At 42.6% G+C, this 23,153-nt stretch overlaps 2 protein-coding genes across 3 annotated transcripts; one reads left to right on the top strand and one right to left on the bottom strand.

The window, feature by feature from the left end:
- Positions 1–542: 542 nt before the first annotated feature.
- LOC309369528 (galactose-3-O-sulfotransferase 2-like) lies at positions 543–14,508 on the top strand. Of its 2 annotated transcripts, XM_081910412.1 has the most exons (4): positions 543–845; positions 5,068–5,178; positions 7,777–8,689; positions 12,056–14,508. In XM_081910412.1, exons 1-4 carry the CDS (start codon positions 817–819, stop codon positions 12,893–12,895), a joined length of 1,893 nt encoding a protein of 630 aa, XP_081766538.1. In that variant the 5' UTR covers positions 543–816; the 3' UTR covers positions 12,896–14,508. The 2 variants fall into 2 exon arrangements, with proteins under 2 accessions (XP_081766538.1, XP_081766539.1); XM_081910413.1 differs by lacking the exon at positions 5,068–5,178.
- LOC309369633 (aquaporin-12-like) lies at positions 13,420–22,190 on the bottom strand. The gene is made up of 3 exons (XM_081910657.1): positions 21,376–22,190; positions 18,096–18,212; positions 13,420–15,967 (listed from the first exon to the last, which is right to left on the bottom strand). Exons 1-3 carry the CDS (start codon positions 21,980–21,982, stop codon positions 15,777–15,779), a joined length of 915 nt encoding a protein of 304 aa, XP_081766783.1. The 5' UTR covers positions 21,983–22,190; the 3' UTR covers positions 13,420–15,776.
- Positions 22,191–23,153: the final 963 nt, after the last annotated feature.

Raw genomic sequence — 23,153 nt, 5'->3', positions numbered from 1 at the left:
CACCCATCATCCCTCGTTAACAGGACCTGTGGTCAGGGATGATGGGAATTGTAGTCCCAAACATCTGGAGGGCTGAGTTTGGGCATGTCTGGTCTAGAGGAACCCCAGACAATGGCAATGCCATGGCAATCTCATTCAGAACTGGCAATCTGCCTGATGCCCAGACCTGAGAACTACCCAACCACAGGACTGCCATCTTATCAGGGTTCAATTTCAACTTATTGACCCCCACTTAACCCACAATTGCTTCTAAACACCAGGATCTGCGTAGCTTCACTTGGCATAGATAGTTCAAACTGGGGGTCATAAGCATATTGTGCATATTGAAATCACATCCTTGGACTTCTTAGGATGATGTGAACATTCTATTTCAATTTAATGATCTGACAAAAGTATGCATGAAGAATGACGCTGTGTTATCACATGCAGAGCTGGTTGGAGAACTTGTAAGAAACCTGGGAGAGTACGCATTCATTTCATCATGTGATGTTTGCTGGTTCCTAACTGTAATAGTGCTCTAGGGGAACTAGCAAAGGCATTATTCCCCATTAGTAGTGCTTCATTAATAATGTGGCAAATTCCAGGCAGCTCCTGGTTAAAGCCAACAGAAGGCAAGCCCTTCTCGTAATAAAAAAACCAAAAAAACCATTCTGCATATATTATCTGCAGACAAAGTAGGCGGGACTATCCATATACACGTCTCTAAGAAGAAAAGAAAAGTACCGGTATATTTGCTTTATACTTTTGCCCATCTCAGAGCAGCCTGGGTTGATTTCAGTGAAGAAGGTACTATTTCTGTGCTCCATAAACCAAACCATGTGCAAACTTACAAGAACCTGGATCAGGTAAGTGACTTTACCTTAAATTTTATTGCTGAAAAATACAACCTAACTATGGGGAAGGAATAAACTTGAGCCATATGGCTCTGACACAAAGTGCTGTTGTGTCGCATGCTGGTTGTAGAGAGAAACTCAGCCCCAAGCTATAAGAAAGATTGGGGGGGGGGGAGGTTGAACTGGAAACATTTTAGAGTGATTTCTCACTACAAGGGAGAAAATCTAGGAAGACTGTGAACAAATAAGGCCCAATAGGCTGTTGATGATAGAGCTATTTCTCTGGATACATTTTTTTACAAGCACAGCGAATCTTCCTTTTGGTTTATGCCCTCTGTTTCATTGATGAAAACCTCATCTTCATCATAGACGTTCTAGGTTTTCCTTTAAACGTTTTTAAAAATAATTAATTATTAATATGCAAGGTGGGCAGAGAAAATAGATTATGGTTACTACCTAGTTCCAGCTAGTTACCGGAATTCTTACAAAGAAGAAAAGAGCTGAATCTGACTGGATGCCACAAAGCATTTCTTTCACATTTTAAGCAAAATGCATTCACATGATTCAGTGTGTGTTAGCTATGAAAATATATTGTGTATGCACACATATTATTTGAAAATTAAAAACATGTCATTGAGATTCTAGTGGTAGGAAAAGTAGAACACACAACCAGCCAAGTAGAACATACAACCAGAATGGGGTGTAGGGCAGAGCTTTCCAAACTTTTCATGCTGGTGACACAGTGATTCAGTTTTACTAGCAAACTGGAGGTTAAGCTAACCCCTTTCCAACCCTGGGAGGAGCGCATAGAGCATTCATTTGACACACATACACACGGCAGTCGACACACTAACATGTTGTGACACACAGTTTGTAAAGCTCTGGTGCGGGGTGTTTTCTACAAAAGAATTGGTTCTCTCATTAAAAAGAGTTTTACAGGGCACAGTAGGAGATCTTATTGCTGTTTCCTCCTGATTTCTGCAACTTATCCTTCCCTCAGCCTGTCTGTCAGTTATTATTTTTATTCTGTTCTGTTCTAAGGTATTTGTACACGGATTTTCAGACAGAACTCACAGGTTTACATAAAATTATTGAAACAATAAGCATCGAACTGTTGTTGAAGAAGCTTCATCTGCTCTTTAAGAAGATCATCAGATGGCTTCTGTGAGAGGGAGGAGCCACCGCTAGGAGCTTGATCAGGCATAGGCAAACTCAGCCCTCCAGATGTTTTGGGACTACAACTCCCATCATCCCTAGCTTAACAGGACCAGTGGTCAGGGATGATGGGAGTTGCAATCCCAAAACATCTGGAGGGCCAAGTCTGCCTATGCCTGAGCTAGATAATGGTTGCTCAGCAAGCTATTTCTCCTCTTCTCTAACAAAATGGTTAGCGATTTACAGCGCAGTCCTATACAGTGATACCTCAGGTTAAGAACTTAATTCGTTCTGGAGGTCTGTTCTTAACCTGAAACTGTTCTTAATCTGAGGTACCACTGAAGCTAATGGGATCTACCGCTGCTGCCGTGCCACCACCGCACGATTTCTCTTCTCATCCTGAAGCAAAGTTCTTAAACCGAGGTACTATTTCTGGGTTAGCGGAGTCTGTAACCTGAAGCGTCTGTAACCTGAAGCGTCTGTAACCCGAGGTACCACTGTATACATGTCCAGTAATTTTGTGAGAGAGAGTCAGTACTCATTGGTAAGTAATACCATCACACCTCTCTCTCTCTCTCTCTCTCTCTCTCTCTCTCTCTCTCTCTCTCTCTCTCTCTCTCTCGCTGTCCATGGGAGCCATTTTGTGCTGGCACCCACAACACTTTTTATGAAGATATGAGTACTGCATTAGTAGTGGGTTTACAGTGGACAGTGTGCACATCATCACACTTTTTAAGTTGTTTTGTGATGCTTCTTCAATGCTGTGGCATCATTGCTGTCAGGAGGGGCACTATGGCACAAGAAAAGCAGGAGTGGGGAGACCCCAGAACACTGGTGATATGAAAAGTTACAAGATTTTTTTTTTACAGAAAACTATTGTACACCAAGCAGTGTGACTGCCCCCACAACTTGTGCAGATGCAAATGGCATGATTGCATATAACTGCCCCAGCAACATGATGACCCCAAATCACGATGGGTGCTCAATAAAAGGGACATCTGGAAATCTGAAGGCTGCTACAACAGCAGAGAAAGATGGTTCACTATGAAGTCATATAGTCCTAGTACACTGGGAAACTAAAGTTGACAAAGCGTATCTTGAATGCTATGTTTGACTGGAGAAAGAGAGGCAATATTTTTATTTTTATTTATTTACTTACCATGCTTATATCTTGCCCTTCCTCCAACGAAAGCACAGAGCATAGAAAATACAGTAGGAATTAGAGCTGAGGGAGAAATTTGATTCAGTTCATGTTTCAAGGTGAAACTATATTATTTGCAGTTTCCAGACCAAACCACAGCTGTGATTCAAAATTTACACTTCTCCAATTTTTGCAGCCAAGCAATATGTGTATAATAGCTATGCATATAGGTGTTAAAATAACATACAAAAATGCATGATATTGCAAAAAAAGCTTTGCAAAATATAAATATGAGACAAAAATGCACACAAAAATGTGTGTATTAGGATAGATTTACACTGAATGATTAAGCATTTTCATGACAACTTAAAATACGGTAAGCCAACGGATGTATAAAGGTGGAGAATTGAATTTAAGCCTGGAAAAATGAGAGACAAATTGACATATGTGCCCATTCCTAGTTTAATCATGTGCCCTGCCACTGAGCTGATGTCCTTATCCCACAGTCATGCAATCTGCAAAGGAGCCCTAGGAAGACACAGAAGCACAACCTCTCATGCTGTCTTCTTTGTTTTCCTTTTATGGTTTGCTACCCCAGGCAGCATGTCTTGGGCCAGCCCTGGGTGCAATTCTTTCCCAGGCAGAAAACCTAACTTGAGGCTATTATCATTCTCTCAGATGCTTTCCCAACTCTGTTTCAAAAAGCAAATCGAAATATGCACACTTAACCTTTATTTAAACAGGCAAACAAAACTGCTTATTGAAATCTGAGATCAGGGTGCTAATATTTCAGTTACAGATGATTCAGAGCCAATGCACACAATCCTTGTTGTACAGGATGAGCGTCATTTAAGAAACGACTTAAATGCAATTCAAGCACAAAAAGTGTGTTCAACTGAACAGTTCACCCCAGGCACGAGACACAGTTTTGTATAACTACAAATCTTCATCCTCCAACAAACATCTTATCTTCACTACAGCACAACACAATGTTCAGGACTATGGTGTACTGCACCCTGTGTATATATCTATCTGTATCTATCTATTTATAATCTAAAAAATAAAGTTTTTTATTCAACTACCTGCTACTCAGAGTAGACACATTGAAATTAACTTCAGTGGGTCCACTGCGTAGGACTCGCATTGGATACAATTGAAAAATTATGCAACTTATTGAAGGTTGCAGGGGCTGATGGGAGTTGTAGTTTGAAACATCTGAAAGGTGCTAAGTGGGTGAAGGCAACCTTGAAGACTAGCATATGTACAGTGGTACCTCGCAAGACGAGTGCCTTTCAAGACGAAAAACGCGCAAGACGAAAGAGTTTTCCGTTTTTTGAGTCGTTCCGCAAGACGAATTTCCCTATGGGCTTGCTTCGCAAGACGAAACGTCTTGCGAGTTCTTGCAAGTTTGTTTCCTTTTTCTTAAAGCCGCTAAGCCATTAATAGCCGCTAATAGCCACTAAGCCGCTAATAGCCGTGCTTCGCAAGACGAAAAAACCGCAAGACGAAGAGACTCGCGGAATGGATTAATTTCGTCTTGTGAGGCACCACTGTATCATGACATAAGCATTTGTAGACTAAAGTCCACTTCATCCAATACAGAATTTTCAGGTGCATGGAACTTGCTGCCTGTAGAAAAACCCAAAACACATACGGGTGGGAACTAGAAAGGCCTGGAACTTTCTTGCTAATGCAAATTGGGGCTATTATCATAGGACAAAAAACCATCATCCTTGACTGTGTAAACAGGGGTTCCCTTCTCTGAGTCTGACCTTCTGCTTACAGAAAGTGCATGAAAAGAAACCCAACCTAAGCCTGCTTGACATTTGCTCTAAGTCCTGTCATCTTAACTTAAACTTGTGCCCATTGCACAAAATGCAATTTAAAAAAAAAATCAAAAGCCCAGATTATTAGGCTGATGTTTTTCCTTCCCTGCAGGAAATGGAAACTTTCATGTAACAGCCAGCTGGGAAGACTCTGGGTTGCCCTTTTGCTCCTCCTCCTCCTCTGTCTCATATTCCAAGTCGCAGAGAGGTTCCAATGTATCAGGTAGGCACAGTGGGCCCTGCACAGGATAGCAAATGCTGTATACATATTTTTTCCAGGAATATAGACATGGAGCTGCCCAGATCATAGCTGTCAACTTCTAGATTTGAAAATAAGGGACCAGCAGCCTTGAAAATAAGGGACCAGCAGCCAAAATAAGGGACCTGCAGCCTCACCTGTTCCAGGCACTCCAGTCTTCCTGTCCTCCTGCGGTCTGGTCAAACTCACGCTGGGTAGTTTCGAGAACACTGTCCAACCAACTTTGTAACCAGAGGTTCAACTGAATAGAATCTGAATCACATGCACCACAAGGCCTATGCAGCCTCAACTTAAGATGGCTCCCCGACCTGGCTTTGCACTGCAAAGTTTGCAGCAGCACGTGCAACAAAATGGCGTCCAGCATTCAAAACCCCCCTCAGCTTGCATTAACTAGCCACACACAAGGCATGCAAGCTCCACCCCCAGTCGTTCTTAGACTTCTTATTGGGTGAGCAACACAGCCAAGCAACACAGTTGGAGCCTCCCTCCTCCCTGGCCGGCAGGGAGAGGAGCTGCTTCCTTTGAAATTTAAGGGACATCATTTGGCTCTGGAATAAGGGACTGTCCCTTCAAATAAGGGACACTTGACAGCTATGGTCCAGATACTGATGCTTGCTTGCTTCAATCGGCCATCAGTTCGGTTTCATTGGTGGCACAATCAGTGCTGGTTGGATAACTCCCTTCCAGTGAAGAGAGCAACTTCAGTCTAAAGGTGTCATTTTTGTCAGGAACACAGCAGGGGAGTAAATGGTTTACTCTCCCCCAAACCTGTTGCAAATTTAAAATCTTATGCCATAATAAATTGGTTAGTCTTTGACGTGCCACAAGACCTTTTATCAGAATAAATGTAGACATTAAAATACCTGTCATTATACAAAACTAGAGTAGTGTCAGTGTATGAGAGAGGGAGGACGCCTTAGCTCTTGTCAAAAATTGATATCCAGGAAGAAATTTAAATGTTCAGGGAAAATTGCATTGGTGACATCTGAAAAAAGAGTTATTTTAAATAAATTATATTGCCTTAATTTAGAGGGCCCATGGATTTTGCAGTTGTATGGTGGGGAAAGTCCCTATTGAACGTAAGAGTTTGCACAGAATTACTGCAATGGGTTATACATAGGGCTACCTCTGAAGACAAACAGGCTCGGAAACTGCTGGTGCAGAATTCAGCAGCCAGGTTGCTCACCAAAGCAAGACGGTTTGAGCATATTACACTGATCCTGGTCCAACTGCACTGGCTACCAATTAGTTTCTGGGCCCAGTTCAAAGTTTTGACCTATGAAGCCTTAAACGGTTCAGGACCGCAATACCTCAAGGACCGCATCTCCATATGAACCTATCCGGACCCTGAGATCATCTTCTGAGCCCCTTCTTCGTGTGCCTCCTCCTCGAGAGGTCCGGAGGGTGGCAACACAAAAACAGGCCTTCTCTGTTGTGGCTCGCTGTCTGTGGAATGCTCTCCCCAGGGAAGTTCGCCTAGCGCCTTCATTATACACCTTTAGGCACCAGTCAAAAACATTCCTTTTTAACCAGCCCTTTGGTTGACCTGATCAACATCCTATACCCTTTTAAAATGTGGCTTTTTGGGGGGCAGTATTGGCTTGTTGTTTTTATTTTTATTTTATATATTGTGATCCTTTTTGTGAACCGCCCTAAGACCTTTGGGTATAGGGTGGCATATAAATTTCATTAATAATAATAATAGTAGTAGTAGTAGTAGTAGAATTTCAGCAGAAAATGCCAGCAATTATTCAAAATCATGCCCAGATGTGGGTAGCAAATCGGAAGGGAAAGCAGCCATCAGGAGCATAGTCCACTGTCCCAGGACTCCCATGCAGTGGCAATGCTGGCCGTCCTTTAGCCCCTTGTTCCTGCTCACAATCTTGTTTTGCCTGTACACTGAGCCCCTTCACACCCAGCAACTCACAAGCCCAAAGCACACAGGGTGCTTCCTTTAAAAGAAAACAACCAAGTTTCACAGATCATTTACAAAATGCAAATAGCAGCCATGAGTGGTGGGGGTGGGGGAGACATCAGGTATAGATAGGACCATGGGAAAAGGTAGTTTAATCCTTCTTCTCCCACCTCACCATCCAGCTGCCATAGTGCTGACTTAACGCCCGCCCCGCCACCCAAGCTGCTATTTGCATTGGGAGGGCAGCATCCTGTGTATCTTGGCTCACAGCCGGTGGACATAAACATTTGTATGTCAAGGAAAGCTGGAGGAGCTGTCTAGATTTGTTTATAATAGGGGTGGGTGATGCAAGAGAATGATGGCAGATGATGGGACCAAAGGGTTCTGTCTATATGGGGAGAATTATAATGTTACTGTGTGTACATACAGTAACAACCATGCTATTTTATTTTTAGATTTAAAGAATGAAACACTTGCCTGCAGTAGTGACATTAGGGTCCATATAGAAAGGAAATGCATGTGAATTGGGTGGAGTGGAAGGGATCCAGGGAAAGCAAGCTATAGGTAGTGGTTTTGGGAAAGTGGACACAGAGCACAGGAGATGTCATTTTCAACCCCGTCTGAAGGATCTGGTGTTTTTTCCATAGGAATTGTAGATGCGATTTCAAACAGAATCAGCTTCCCCTTGAAGAAAACAGAGCCAGTGAGAATTCCATCCAGGTTCAAAGGAGCCCAACTTATGCTCAACTTCTGCAGAAAAGCACCGCCCAGAGGGAGCCCAGGCCCAACCCTGCAGAGAAAAAGAGGCTAGCCACAAAACTGAACACAGCCTTCAACAAAACCAAACTGCTAGCTGCCAGCTTCAGCAGCGAAGAAGAATTCTGGAAAAACCCATTTGTGGAGGGTGATGAGAGGGTGCAGGCTCAGCATACAGCAAACAGGCTGAGGGACTGGTGGAAACACAGCAACCCAAAAGATCCCGGAGGAGACCAAGTAGTGGTGAACTTTGCTGATGATCAGACATCTGCTGCTGCAACAAAGGATGGAAGTTCCCTGATCAAGGTGGCAGAACCCACAACAAGGATTTCTGCAGGGGATCAAACAGCACATGTCACAGATCCAGAAAGACGCCCCTTTCCGAAGCACAGAACAAAGACTCAATCAGAGGCCTTCAGTGCTGTAGGAGACAGAAGAACAGTTGGGATGGCATCAGCAAAACCACCAACCATGAAACTACCTCCACCAGAAAAAAACATTCTTCCCAAAGTTGGAACAGCAAAGGAGGGAGGGAGCACTTCCAGCCCCTCTCAAGGTTCAACATGCATGCCCAAGACCCACGTTGTTTTCCTCAAAGTGCACAAGAGTGCCAGCAGCACTGTCATGAACATCTTGTTTCGCTTTGGCGATACTCGCAACCTTTCCTTTGCCTTGCCAAGCAATGGTGCCACTCAATTGTTCTATCCTTATTATTTCACGGCAGCAGCTGTGCAGGGGTTTTCTCCCAAAAAAGACCCCCATTTCCACATTATGTGTCATCATATGAGGTTCTTTCAACCAGAGGTAAGAGCTGAGCAGCTTTTTTTCTCTAAAATTATGGGTAGGAAACTGGTTCTTTCTAGAGGTGGACAAGAATAGATGCTGTAAGGAGTGGGAAGGGAAGCTCAGTGGGGCAAGGGAGGGATGCTGGAAGTCATGAGTGGGTGAGAAGAAGGACTAGGAGTGGGGCCACTTAGGTGCAGAATATGCATCTTTCAATTTATGAAACTTTGACCAGCCTTAATCTACACTGAACAGGATGCTATCATTGCAATGTAAAGTGATAAAGGTCTCTGTTAGAAAAGTCTCTGTTAGAAAAGACTGGTGATAAGGTAACAAGATGAGTCCCATGCTGATTACAGGAGGGAACAACACGGTGAAATACGCAAGCATCTGTAGGATAGGAGGCAAATTCCTTAGAGCAGGGGTGAGCAGAAGCTAGATCAAGATGCAATGGGAAATCTCTGGGTGCTTCATAGGTTGACAAGGATTTCCAAATCCTAATTGTTCCACAACAGCAACAACAAAATGACACACACCTCTGATCTAGTGGCATATTTTGAAGTGCAGAAGCTTATCATGACAACCCTGATATTCACAGCTGCAAGGAGAGTTTGAAATGCATAAATCACACCCACACATCAAAGAACTTAGTTCTGACTGCATAGGTTCAACCTGGAGTTTATGGGGTGTTAGGTGAGGGGTAGTACCTCTGCTAAGGGAAAAGTTGTGTTCCTTCTGGGGTAGGTTGTGCACCTTTGGTCCCCACCTTGCACTCAGCTCTCATCTGTGGCTCCTAGAAGCTGTCAACACTCTGGGAATGGCCTTGACTGGCAAGCTAAACCAGTCAAAGATAGTCAATGGGCCTCAAACCCTTGGTGAGTTAGAGACTGCATGTGAAGACTCTGGCGGGTTGAGCGGACAAGGCCAATAGTTGGTTCAAAAGGTCAGGAAGGCAGTTTCCACACATGCTGAAGGGGCTTGTCATCCTGTCAAGGTAGCGCATCTAAGAGAAGGAAAACTCTGGTCCTAAATCTCCGCTGTCTTGCAAGATATCTTCAGGAGAATAAAAAGCTAAGGAGTAACCCTATACAAATCTGGAGAGGCATCCCTAAGAAGGTTGAATGGCACCATGTATTCCTCCTTTCAGAAATTCCTGCAGCCAAGCTGGTGCCAAACAAATTGCTCTGCTTTCTTTTGCATCCACATCATGGAGGCCAAGAGTGGGGGTCTTGTTGTCTGGGCAGCCCAGGACCTCCATACACACTGCCCAAGCTTGCACCCCAACACTTTGGTGTTGCTAACACAGCGTTTTGACTTCACCCCCGAAGGCACACTCCATTGTCTCTCGAGACAGATGGATGCCAACAATTAGGTTCAACTTGTAAAACACATTGAGCTCGCTCAAATGCAACCTTCAACTTTTAATTGGAAACACAAACAATCTTGCAAGGAGTTGTTACCATATAAACTGCTAGCAAGAAGAACTCTGGGCCCCTCCAGACATGCTTTTTATTGCACATTCTTGATGATTTGTGTTCATGATGCTATTGGAACAGTCACATGCAATCCTGTTTTCAATTTATTATTTTCATTCTTCATTCTTCATTTCATTTCTATACCACTTTATACATTCAAAGCAACATCATTAACAGGAAACTAAAATACTGTCTTAAAGATTTCAAAATAAAACATTACAAATGAGGTCAAGTCCCTATGATGTCTGAGCCTGGAGAGTGGTTTGTTTATTAACTAGCTAGTCAGCACAAGTCAGCATCTGAGAAAATAGTTTGTTTAATTAATTTTGTGGGAATCAAGCAACAGTTTCTGAGTTCAGGTATCATAAGGGGAAATGTGGTTAGTGTAAAACTGGGAACAGACAACCTTGGTTTCCTCTTCTGGTGTACAAAAGAGAGGGAAAAGGGAAGTATGCAAGCCTGGTGTTCAGTGCAGCTTGTTCACATTGTAGCAGGGAGTCAGTTTTCTGTTATGGCTAAATCAGGCAAATGTAGTCTTTGTTCCCTTGTAGGTATCAGCAGGTCAGCTGGGCATGGGTACTGCCATTACAGTGGTACTTCGGTTTAAGTACTTAATTCGTTCTGGAGGTCCGTTCTTAACCTGAAACTGTTCTCAACCTGAAGCACCACTTTAGCTAATAGGGCCTCCTGCTGCTGCTGCGCCGCCGGAGCACAATTTCTGTTCTCATTCTGAAGCAAAGTTCTTAACCCGAGGTAATATTTCTGGGTTAGCGGAGTCTGTAACCTGAAGCGTATGTAACCTGAGGTGCCACTGTATATGCTGAATACCAGGAGTACATACCCTCCACGGGCCACACTCCCATACAAGATCACATCTCCGGAAAAAGCACCTATTGGGGGGCAAGATTGCATGAGATTGTGGCACCCAAAATGGCTGCCATGCTCTCACATGAAAAAACAAGATGTCCCCATTTTATCAGAACAGTTGAGGGCAGGGCCTCCCCCCCCCCCAGCCTGAACTCACCGGAACTCAGTTCTGGCACCTCTCAGGTGGGCACCATTGCCTTTATAAGAAAACAAGGAAGGCATTCATGGTGAGTTCCAACACCTCTTTTTCTAGAAAAATGACACTGGTTTGAGGGGTATGGGAGTAGACAATGTAGTGCCCTCCAGATGCCACAAGACTAAAACTCCCATAATCCCTGACCATCTGCTGGGGCTTCTGTTGTTTGTTCCTGCAAAGGTGTCAGGGTGGTCGCACTGCTTCATTTCCAGTGTGCTTATCCTGTAACCTCCTGCTGAAACCCAACACATTTTTATACCACAACTATTCTGGTTTACTTTTTTGTACTGCTTTTCTTGCACCGTAGCCCTTCCAAACAGCAATCATGTGGCAGCATTGGGGAAGCTTCACAGAACAAGGTAAAGCAGAATAAATTCACCACTGATGCGCTATTATTGTGTCAGGATCAATAATAAGTTGCAAAATACACCACCATTAAAGCAGCCTGGCATGTGGGGACCAAGGAGCTGTGACAAAAGTTCAATGAAAAACGTGATTTGAATTTAAAAAAAATCCTTCCAGTAGCACCTTAAAGACCAACTAAGTCAGTTCTTGGTATGAGCTTTCGTGTGCATGCACACTTCTTCAGATACCTAGTCAAAACAAAAAAAATTCCTTCCAGTAGCACCTTAAAGACCAACTAAGTCAGTTCTTGGTATGAGCTTTCGTGTGCATGCACACTTCTTCAGATACACCCTCATACCAAGAACTAACTTAGTTGGTCTTTAAGGTGCTACTGGAAGGATTTATTTTTTTTGTTTTGACTATGGCAGACCAACACGGCTACCTATCTGTGATTTGAATTATTTTTAATATTTTTTACAATGTTTCCTCTGTTTGCAATCCCAGGTTGCTCGAGTCATGCCAAACACAAGCTTTTACTTTTCTATCCTCCGGAATCCCGTTCATCTCATGGAATCATCCTTCGCCTACTACAAAGGGTCCTCTGCCTTTGCCAAAGCCAAGAGCTTAGAGGAGTTTCTCAACGACACCTCCAAGTTTTACCGTGCCTCAACCAGTGACAGCCAGTATGCCAAAAACCTAATGACGTTCGATTTTGGCTATAACCACAACGGGAACTTCTCCGCAAAGAATGTCCAGCTCATGCTGAGAGCCATTGAGGCACAATTTGACCTTCTCCTCATCTCAGAGTACTTTGATGAATCCATGGTGCTGCTGAAGGAGGCCTTGTGCTGGGACCTGGATGATGTGGTCTCCTTCCCTCTCAACAGCAGAGACAACAGCTCAAAGTCCCACCTTTCCAAAGACACCATAGAGAAGATAAAAAGCTGGAACAAGTTGGACTGGGAACTCTATGTGCATTTCAACAGGACCTTTTGGGAGAAGATAGACGGGCACATGGGCAGGGAGCGCATGCAGCAGGAAGTGAGGGCGCTGCAGCAGAAGCGGGAACAGCTGGCCAAGATTTGCCTTCAAGAAGGTGGCAGCGTCGTCCCTATGAAGATCGCAGACCCAGGACTGGCCCCACTGCAGTATGGCAAAGCAAAAATACTAGGCTATAACATAAAGCCTGGGCTGGATAGGGCAACAAAGCAGATGTGCCAACATCTAGTGACACCTGAGCTTCAGTATAGTAGCCTCCTGTATAGGAAACAGTTTCTCCAGAAAACTTTGACACCCAGAAACCCAGCTCACTTGCCAAATCTATACAACCGCAGGGCAGTTTGAGAACAAATCTGTGAGACACATAAGAACAAGGTTCTGATCATAGTCGACATCAGGACTAAAGCATGGTCTGAAGGCCAGCTGCAAAATATGATCATGTCTAGCACAAGTCACCTGTTACCAGGGCCTTTAAAAACGGTATTTTGATCCACATGGGAATCAAAATCCACATGGTCCTGTGCTGCCTCCCACCCTTCATCTGTAATACTGTCCCTACAACTTCCCCTCTTCTAAAGAGCCAGTGTGGTGTTGTGGTTAGAGTACTAGACTAGGGCCTGGGAGACAAGGGTTCAAATCCCCACTTAGGTGGTCTTGAGCCAATCACTGTTTTCTTGCTGTAACCTACCTCAAAGGGTTGTTTGGGGGGTTAAATGGGGGGGAACCATGTCAGCCACCTTGAGCTCTTTTGAGAAAAAACTGGGCAATCAATCAATCAATCAGCAAGCTGACTGTAAGAAACCACTATACAAATGTAAAAAATACAAAATAAAAATGCTAAAAGTAACCAAGCAATAATTCACATTAAGTTGAACTGAACAAAAATCTATTTTATTAGCAATTGGCTTATCACCAAACATCAAGCACTGTCAATAGGGAAGGAACTTCTAAGAGATATAAATAATAGCCCCCCAGCCCCAAATCCTGACAACCAACTTGAAATTAAGTTTTGTGTGGGTCAGTACATTACAGGATTTCTCATCATGTGTGGCCAACTCTACTCTGATGACTACTTCCCCTTCTGCTATTACAGTATTGGTTCTATTTGACACTTTCAATATGACCACAAGGGGTCCTTTTAAACTATCACAATCATGTCTCTTGGGGGGGGGAGATAAAGCAGACACAACATGGAAATGGACACTTTTCAAAGGCAAACTGATTTCAAGGACAGAGTTAAGAATGGATTTCCATAGATAATCAGGGCTTACTCCCCCCCCCCAAAAAAATATGCAAAGTAGGATTGTAATCTTACAGAGCAGTCTTCAACATGCTTCATCAGAAGCAGAAATGAGCCCTATTGAATTCAGTGGGGCTTCTAGACAAGTATGTGGAGTTAGGCTTGCAGCCTTAGTGCTTAATTTAGCTGGATCATACTTCTAATTTGTAACGAGGGCAATCGGTTGGCATTTAAGCAATTGAACGAATTGTTTACCTTACTCATTGTTTACAGAGAGAGATGTGCTTTCCCCATTGCAAATGACTTAATTCAGATCAGCTGATAAGAACACATTATTATGAGTTATGCAAGGAATATATTGAATGACTGTGTATTTATTATCCCTTATGTACTCAAGGGTAGAGAAAGTGAGGGTGCAAAAGGATACAGGGTAAGTTCAAAGTGCAACACAGGTGCAAGGGGCAAATTCCAGATGGAGTGTTGATTGTGAATCGGGGCTGTTCATTGACACAAACTTTCAGCGTTGTCTATGTGATGTCGCCATGCCTGTACTCTTCCCCCTGCCCAGATTGAATATGGATTTCCCTTTACCATAAAAAGTCAGTAAGTCAATATTAGTTGACAATACAAAAGAAAGAAAAAAGTTTGAAATATGCATTGGTATTTTATGTGGATTCTTTTTGTAAATTTAATAAAAATACTTTTTTTAAGCCAGTAAGTCAGCTGTTGTACATCTGCTGTCACCGCTGGAAGCTTATTAGCACATTTTGGGGTGGGAGCACTCAGTTCTCTTGACTGTGGTTTGTTTAAACTACCATAATTTAAAGATTGTGTTTTTAAATTGCTGTAACCCACCCGGAGACTTTATGGTAAAGCGGAAGTGGAAAATCTAATGAATAAGCAATTGCACACACAAAAAAGCTATTGCACACTTCCAGTGCATTACACAAGTGCAAAAAATACCCAGGGCTTTTTTCAGCCAGAACTCACCAGAACTCAGTTCCAGCAGCTCTCATATGAAATCATATGATTCATATGAAATCAAATATATGATTTAAGTGTCAAACCCTTATTAACACAGAGGAATCCTCACTTACGCAGGAGTTCTGTTCCAGGCCGCGATATGAGTCAGTGGGATGCATGTAAGTCCCTTCTGGTCCGATCCGGTCTATTTTGCCCCCACGCTACCCAATTCTGATCCTATTCTGCCCCCACCAGCTTTCAGCGCCAAAAGCGTCACACATGTGTACGGTCCCTCGCGACTTGAATGCATGTGAGTTGCAAGTTGCCTGTACATTCAAGAATGCCAAAGATCCAAACATATTATATAATAGGGCTGGGGAACTTGGACTACAGCTCCCATCATCCTTTCCCACTTTGCCACATTGGGTGGGGCTGATGGGAGCCTGGGTCCAACAACATACAGAGGGCCACAGGCTCCTCCCTTATTTATCCCATATCACAGAACATAAAGATAGCCAGTGCTTTTTTTCTTAGGGGTACTTTCATTTTGACTCAAGAAAATAGTTCAAATCGGGGCAAATAAATACAGTAAATGGACAAAAGTACAAAGATTCATAAAAATGTTTCGGGGTATGCGTAGCCTGGCATACCCATAGAAAAAAAGCACTGAAGATAGCTAACCTTCTCTGGGTGGGGGCCACAAGATACTACATCATCCCACCCATTCATAAGAATGCTACAGAATGAAAAATATTCCGAACAGGGCGCTAAGAAGACAACCTGAATGTATGGAATGTTAAGGGTCTTAACTTCTACAGACCTTTGCAAGGACCTAGCTCAATGCAATACACTGGTGATATGGCAGCACATGAGAGATGACTTTTTGTCCCACTTTCCAGCCAGAATGCACTACAAGCGACCTCAGGAACACAGAGAGATGCTCAAGGTCTTCTTCCTCATGCCAAATAATAACAATCAAAGACTGAAAGGACCCCCAGTGCCACCCACCAATGCCAATCTCTTTCACTCTGTTCTGTCAGATGGTCCTGAGCAGCTGGTCGCCTTCTGTGTTTTTGGCTGTCTTTGTTCAGCACCAGACACTGAAATTGCTTTTCCCTTGGGGATCCTGTATTTGTTCTTTTGACTGTACAGCAGGTTTGTCTGAAAGAGTCGTGGGATGTTCCCCCGATACACGAACAGAGCTACCAGCATCCCTGGAAGAGAGTCAATAACAAGGAAGACTTAATCAGTCTGCACAAAAAGTCTGATCAGCTTATTGCTAGAATGACCTTATAAAACCTGCAGGGATTGCAACTATTTGTGAAAAGACTCTGAGGCCTTCATACAAGGGCACCTTCACTATAGGCAAGCTTGCTCCAGATTAGAAAAACCTAATGGGGCATCAAACACATCTTATCTTGAATTAGAGAAGAGAAATAAATCTTTCTGAACTGCCATTTTGTCCCCATTCATTTTTTATTTCATTATATTAGTTGGCTTTTGTTTAAGAAAACAGTATGTTGATTTTGTCAAAGACTTTCTAAGACAACATTGCTGGCAATTAAGATAAGAACTATAAACTTGTAAAGACTTTCAAGGCAGAACAGAACAATGCTGTTTATGTTTTGTTGCTGTTTAGTTTAGTAGTTTAGTTGTGTCTGACTCTTCGTGACCCCATGGACCAGAGCACGCCAGGCACTCCTGTCTTCCACTGCCTCCCACAGCTTGGTCAAACTCATGTTCGTAGCTTCGAGAACACTGTCCAACCATCTCGTTCTCTGTTGTCCCCTTCTCTCCCCTTCTCCTTGTGCCCTCCATCTTTCCCAACATCAGGGTCTTTTCCAGGGAGTCTTCTCTTCTCATGAGGTGGCCAAAGTATTGGAGCCTCAGCTTCACAATGTGTCCTTCCAGTGAGCACTCAGGGCTGATTTCCTTCAGAATGGATAGGTTTGTTCTTCTTGCAGTCCATGGGACTCTCAAGAGTCTCCTCCAGCACCATAATTCAAAAGCATCAATTCTTCGGCGGTCAGCCTTCTTTATGGTCCAGCTCTCACTTCCATACATCGCTACTGGGAAAACCATAGCTTTAACTATACGGACCTTTGTTGGCAAGGTGATGTCTCTGCTTTTTAAAATGCCGTCTAGGTTTGTCATTGCTTTTCTCCCAAGAAGCAGGCATCTTTTAATTTCGTGACTGCTGTCACCATCTGCAGTGATCATGGTGATCAGTGTTTATGTTTAGTCAGCCCTAAATAAGGGGAAGAGAGCAGAGGCTGCAGGCTGGGGAAGAATGATGAAGATTTCTGGGTCCTGCTCTGTTACATGTTCATGACTGTTGCTGCCTCATAGCATAATAATAATAATAATAATAATAATAATAATAATAATAATAATAATAATAATAATAATAATAATAATTTATTTGTACCCCGCCCATCTGGCTGGGTTTCCCCAGCCACTCTTCATTTCATTCTCGGCTGGTAGGCAGCAGGATTTTAATTGCAGCTTCTATGTTTTAACTTGTTTTAAAGCAGTAGTCTTCAAACTTTTCAAAGCTGCATCCCATCTCTGGCACTTTTTTTAAAAAAAATATCTTATTTTTCTTGATCATTCTACCTCCTTAAATAAATAAACATAATACTTTTTTATGACAATAAAACCAACTTTGTTTCATGTACTGCTTGCTAGTTTTTGTAAGAGCAAGCCTGCACACACACAAACACACACACACACACACACACACACACGTTAATTTAATGTTTCCAAAGCAGCTGAAAAATTCCCATGTTCAGGGTCAGAAATTCACAAATTGCTTCAGAATTGTGGAGGACTGAATTTAAATCTGGAAAAATTCAGGGCTAACTGAATTGGTCCTACTTGGGCCAGTGAGGAGGCTAGGGGAGAATTAGCTGTGGGGTCTCAGAGCGGGTGATCTTCATAAGAAGGGAGGGGGAGGGAAAAGAAGGGAAATAAAAGATCAGCCTAAATTCAAATTAAAGGCCAGGCAGAATAGCTCTGTCTTACAGGCCCGATGGAAGGAGGTTAAATCCTGAAGGGCCCTAGTCTCATGGGACAGAGCATTCCACCAGGTCAGAGCCATCACTGAGAAGGCCCTGGCCCTGGTGGAGGTTAGTCTGACTTCCTTAGGGCCTGGGACCTCTAAACTATGGTTATTCATGGACCTCAAGGTCCTCTGTGGGGCATACCAGGAGAGGTGGTCCCGTAGATACGAGGGCCCTAAGCCACAAAGGCATTATTTTAGGCATTATTTGTCTGTACTACAAAATTTTGTCACAGCTGCAACCATAGTTGTATCTTCCACTGTCTTGAAATCTGACTTACCTGCAGTGGGCCCCAACCAATACACTTGCATATACTCTGGTAAGCTGTTCCCAGAACAGGAAAAAGTCACAGCAAATGCCAGGGCAGGGTTGAAAAAGGCTCCTGTGAAAGGTGCAGCTGCAGGAAGAGAAATGCAAACAGTTCAATCCACCTAATCAAATTGGCTTAGGACACCAACATGTGCATGATAAGATCTATTAAACTGAGATGATGAAAGGTGTTTAGTTTGAAAGAAGAACAGAAGAATCTGGGAATTTAATCTGAAGTATTGAGTTGCAACTCTGCTAGGTAGCGACTCAGGAAAGCAACATGCCCTGGGCCAGTGCTGTCTCTCTCTGGGAAGATCCATACTAGACATTTAAGGCACATTCAACCTAACCTGAAAGCACATGACATCCCCCAAAGAATCCTGGGAATTGTAGTCCCCGCCCACAGAGCTATAATTCCCAGCACCCTTAAACTACTTTAAGGATAAGATGGTTCCCCCCTGCCGCACCCCATCACCAATTCCATGTACAGAAGCTGACAGCAGTCATACCTTCTAACATTTTTCAGATGAAAACAGGGACATTTCTCACTCCCTGTCCAATTGACCCTCTTCTACCCCACATTTTGTGTACCACCCCTGCCCAAGAGCATTTCTTATGTGGAGAAGGGTAAGTGCCACCAACACTACACCAACAGGACGGGACACACACCCTCCACTGTCCTGAGGAAACCCCGTAATCCTGGTTTTATTTTATTCTTTGGTAGATTTACAAAAAGAAAAATGCACAGCGATAAATAGATTATAGAAAGGGGCAAGAGTGGACTTGGACACACAAAGCTCTCTGCTCCCCCTTTCTTCCCACCCAGGGTGTCCTTGCCCTCTGCCTGCCCCTCAGAGTCAGTGCATTATGTAGGGCTGGCTGGCAGCAGCCTCTCCTCCCACCAGGCGCTGAAGACGGTTGAGGAATAGAGATAGAAAGCCCTCTACTTCTGAGCACAGAAACCCAGTGCAGGGGGGAGGGAAAGGAAATTCTAGTTCTAGAAGGACCTAGACCTTTGATGAACAAACAGAGAGCAGTAAGACCAGCGATGTTGTATCTTCAGGAAGCCTTGAGTAGAATGGGCACTGTGACACATCTATCCTCAGCAGCAACAGATGCTACAGCCTCCCATTCTTCGGTTAGGAGCCGTTTGAGAATCAATGAATCAAAGAGCAAATCCTCCTGGTCCCATTTTTCAGATCCCCTATAACTGTGATTGGGATGATGTTGGGAAAGATGTTGGGAAAGATGGAGGGCACAAGGAGAAGGGGACGACAGAGGATGAGATGGTTGGACAGTGTTCTCGAAGCTACAAACATGAGTCTGACCAAACTGCGGGAGGCAGTGGAAGACAGGAGTGCCTGGCAGGCTCTGGTACATGGGGTCACAAAGAGTTGGACATGACTAAATGACTAAACAACAACAAAATAGCTGTGATTTCTAGCGGCCTCTATCACTGTCGATTTCAAGCACCACCTTAGCTTCTAATTCCCAGCATCTCACCCTTTATACTGCCCTTAGGCATAAAGAAAATTATTTGAAAATATGGAAGGATATTAAAAGAAACCTACAAATATGGGGTAGAATGAAACTTGCATTGTTGGGTAGTGTCGACTGTAAAAATGAATGTATTACCAAGAATGTTATTTTTGTTTCAATCAATACTGGTGACTGGCAAGACAGATTGTTTCAACATATGGCAAAAAATATTTCTAAATATATCGGGCAATGGGAAAAACAGAATAAAATATGGAGATATGCAAAAGAGAGATTTTCCTCTGCTGGATATGAGATTATATTATGAAGGATCTTGTCTGTGCTGGTTGAAGGAATGGTTGATATTAAAGAATCTGCACATTTTAGATTTGGAAAGTCATGATAAAATTTTTAGTTGGCATGCATATTTGTGGTATGAAAAGGTGAAAGTACCTATAGGATTTACAAACCATATAATTAGGAAAAATCTCTATAGGGTATGAGATAAATACAAAAATCTATTGGAGACCAAAATACCACTCTGGTTTTCACCACTGGAAGCCATAGTGGTGAAGAAGAATATGATGGAACATTGGGCAACTTACAGAAATTTATTAAGAGAGGGAGAATTTAAATTAAAACAGTTTAAGGATCTATCAGGAATGTTAACAACATGGATACAATACCATCATTTGAATGAAGCATTTAATAAAGATATGAGACATGGGTTTGGGCAACAGTTATTACAATTGGAGAGAGACTCATTAGACTGTAATGTTAAAGTGATGTCTAAAATGTGTAATATTATTGGAATGGAAGACAAAAGACAAGCAAGTGAAATCTTCAGTGATACATTAGGCAATAGATATTGGTCATAATATAGAAATGCAAGCATGGGAATGTTTATGGACTATGGATATAAAATTTACAGCAAGCTATGGTCTAAGAGAAAATTACATGAAAATGTTATATCTATCACCTAGTAGATTGGCAAAAATGTATAAATCAAAATTGAGTAACTGTTGGAAATGTAAAGACACATTTTTCATATGTAGTAAGGTTAGGGCTTACTGGGAAATGATACATAAAGAATTGAAAAAGATAGTTAAGGTAACATTTATTGCTTTATTGATTGATTTATGAAAATAATTAAAGAACCAGTAGCTTTTCTCTTGGGTATTATAAGAGTAGAACTACCTAAACAGTATAGAAATTTATTTATGTATGCAATGACAACTACAAGAATGTTATTTGCCCAAAAATGGAAAGAAGAGGTCCTGACAAAAGAAAACTAGCTACAGAAGCTTGGGAAGAATAAGAAATCAAGACAACAAACTTTTTATAAGGGAATGGAAATGGTTTATTGAATATTTACAAACAAATTTTAAACAAATTAAGACATTGGAAGGATTACTGTAATAACTTGCAGTTTCAAAACTATATATGAAAACAGATTAATGAAAGAATAAGTTAAGATAATTTGGAATATGTAGGAAAAGATGAAAATAAATTTAAGGAACCGCAGAAAGAGGAGGGAGGAAGTCGAGATTTGAAATGATAGAATTATTGTTGAACTTTTGTTGAAATGTATATAAATGAAAATTATAAATAAAATTACCAGTATATATATTTTTTAAAAGTCACACAAGCAAATGACCCTTATTTACCGCATGGCCAATTCCATTTATATACAAAAGCATAGCACAGATTAAATTGTTTGGTTAAGTTTCTGAACATATAACATTGGGAAGAGGAGACTAGCTTTGAATCCTTACCTGTGTAGGCCAAGGCAGTAACAGTGAGTGCAATGACAGGGGCTCTGTACATGGGAGAACTGGATTGGAACCTGAGAATCACTACGTTGAAAAAAAATGAGCATGTGGCTTCCACAAAGATGCCATGGGAGACAGATGTTCTGAGCGATGAGCTGCAGTCTTGGGCCATTAAGTTTTGAATCATGTGGAAGTCTGTCAGTTCCATGGACCAATAGAGCTTGGTCAAGGCACCAGCTGCTATCATCCCCATAAACTGGACCAAGAGTTTGGCAACTGTGGCCACAAAAGGAGAATCCAAAGCTAAAAATTCCTGGAGTGAGACGGCAGGGTTGGCAGAAGCTCCATCAAAAGAAGCACCATGAACCAAGAAGAGAAGGAAGAGGAGTGTGAAACTCACATCTGGGCCAAAGCCACCACCCCATGGACCAATCTCCACAAGCATCTTTAGCTCCAGGCAGCAAGCACACAGCTGGAATGAGCTGGCCAGTTCGCTAGCAAAGCACGAGTACAGCTGAGGTGGAAAAATTCTCTTGGAGAGCCTCCTGGTCACCTCACAAAGGGCGACAATGGAGAAGAAAAAGGCTATGGAGACGTTCAAACCAGCCATGCTGGAAGTCACACAGGAGATGGGAAGTGCCCTGTAACGCAAGGATCGGCACTGCTTAAAAGAGGGGGAGGGATAAGGATTAGCCCACACCTGCTGCTCTTCCACAGAAAGGCATTTTTAAGCAAACGTGGCAAAAGCTGACAGGTCAGTAGGGTCACAGAAATCTCTGGGAAAACCAACACATTTTGACACCATAGTGCAGCTGCCTCAGACATTTTGACTCTTCTACGATTACCACCAACCCAGTCAAAACATATTAGCAAGAACACAAAGAAACTAGTTCGGAAAGCAGTAAAACCAGTAAGTAATTTAATATTTCAATCCAGCATCGTGACTCCAGGAGCACATTTGAAATCTTTGCTCTTGCAAACAAAGTTAATTTTTTACAGCTGAGGACGATATGCTCCTGGGGCTCATTTACCTTACTGCCTGGGTTATTGGCTAATATCACCAGTTACACATACACACAGCCCAGGCATTTAGGTTTAATTGTATTTAGGTTCTTTGGACTGTGGCGTTTATTTTTAGTTTGTCTCTGGTCACCTTCACGATGTTTTCTTCATACCAAACCAATAAGACACACAACTAAGCATGAAGAGTGAATAAAGAGATGAATTATGGACCCACAAAATTCAGGTTCTTGAGTAAACAGGAAGGCAATCTCATGCCATGATTAGAGTGCCTGGCTGAGCAGGAAGATCCAGATTCAAATACCTACTCCGATATGAAACTTGTTCTCACACGCTCTCAAGGAACCAACCACAAATGGTTATTTTGGGATCTACGTAGAGGGAACCACATAACAGGACACTAGGCTCCTTGGATAAAAATGAAACACGTGGAACAAAAATGAAATATGTAGTCAGCAAGGTGCAGCTCTGTAGAATTCGCCTGAGGGTGTGAAGCAAGACTAACTTCTAGTGATTGTTCCTCCACGTGATTCCAGCTCTGAAATTCTTCGCCACTTTTCGCACTTCATCCTTCTTATCCACCTCATTGGCAATTTATAGGTATTCACAGCATGTACAGAATTTGGGCCCCATAAAGCTGCCCCCTCCAGTGCTTAGTGTATGTTGTAAACTGAGAGAACACCTTGTAAACATGACTAAAAAATAATGAATTGCCATTGCTAAAATCTAGTATTTTATATGGTTTCCACTCTTCATTTCTC

Source organism: Podarcis melisellensis (assembly GCF_964234715.1).
Source record: "Podarcis melisellensis genome assembly, chromosome: 5".
Lineage (NCBI taxonomy): Eukaryota > Metazoa > Chordata > Lepidosauria > Squamata > Lacertidae > Podarcis > Podarcis melisellensis.
This window is presented reverse-complemented; position numbering and strand designations above follow the sequence as displayed.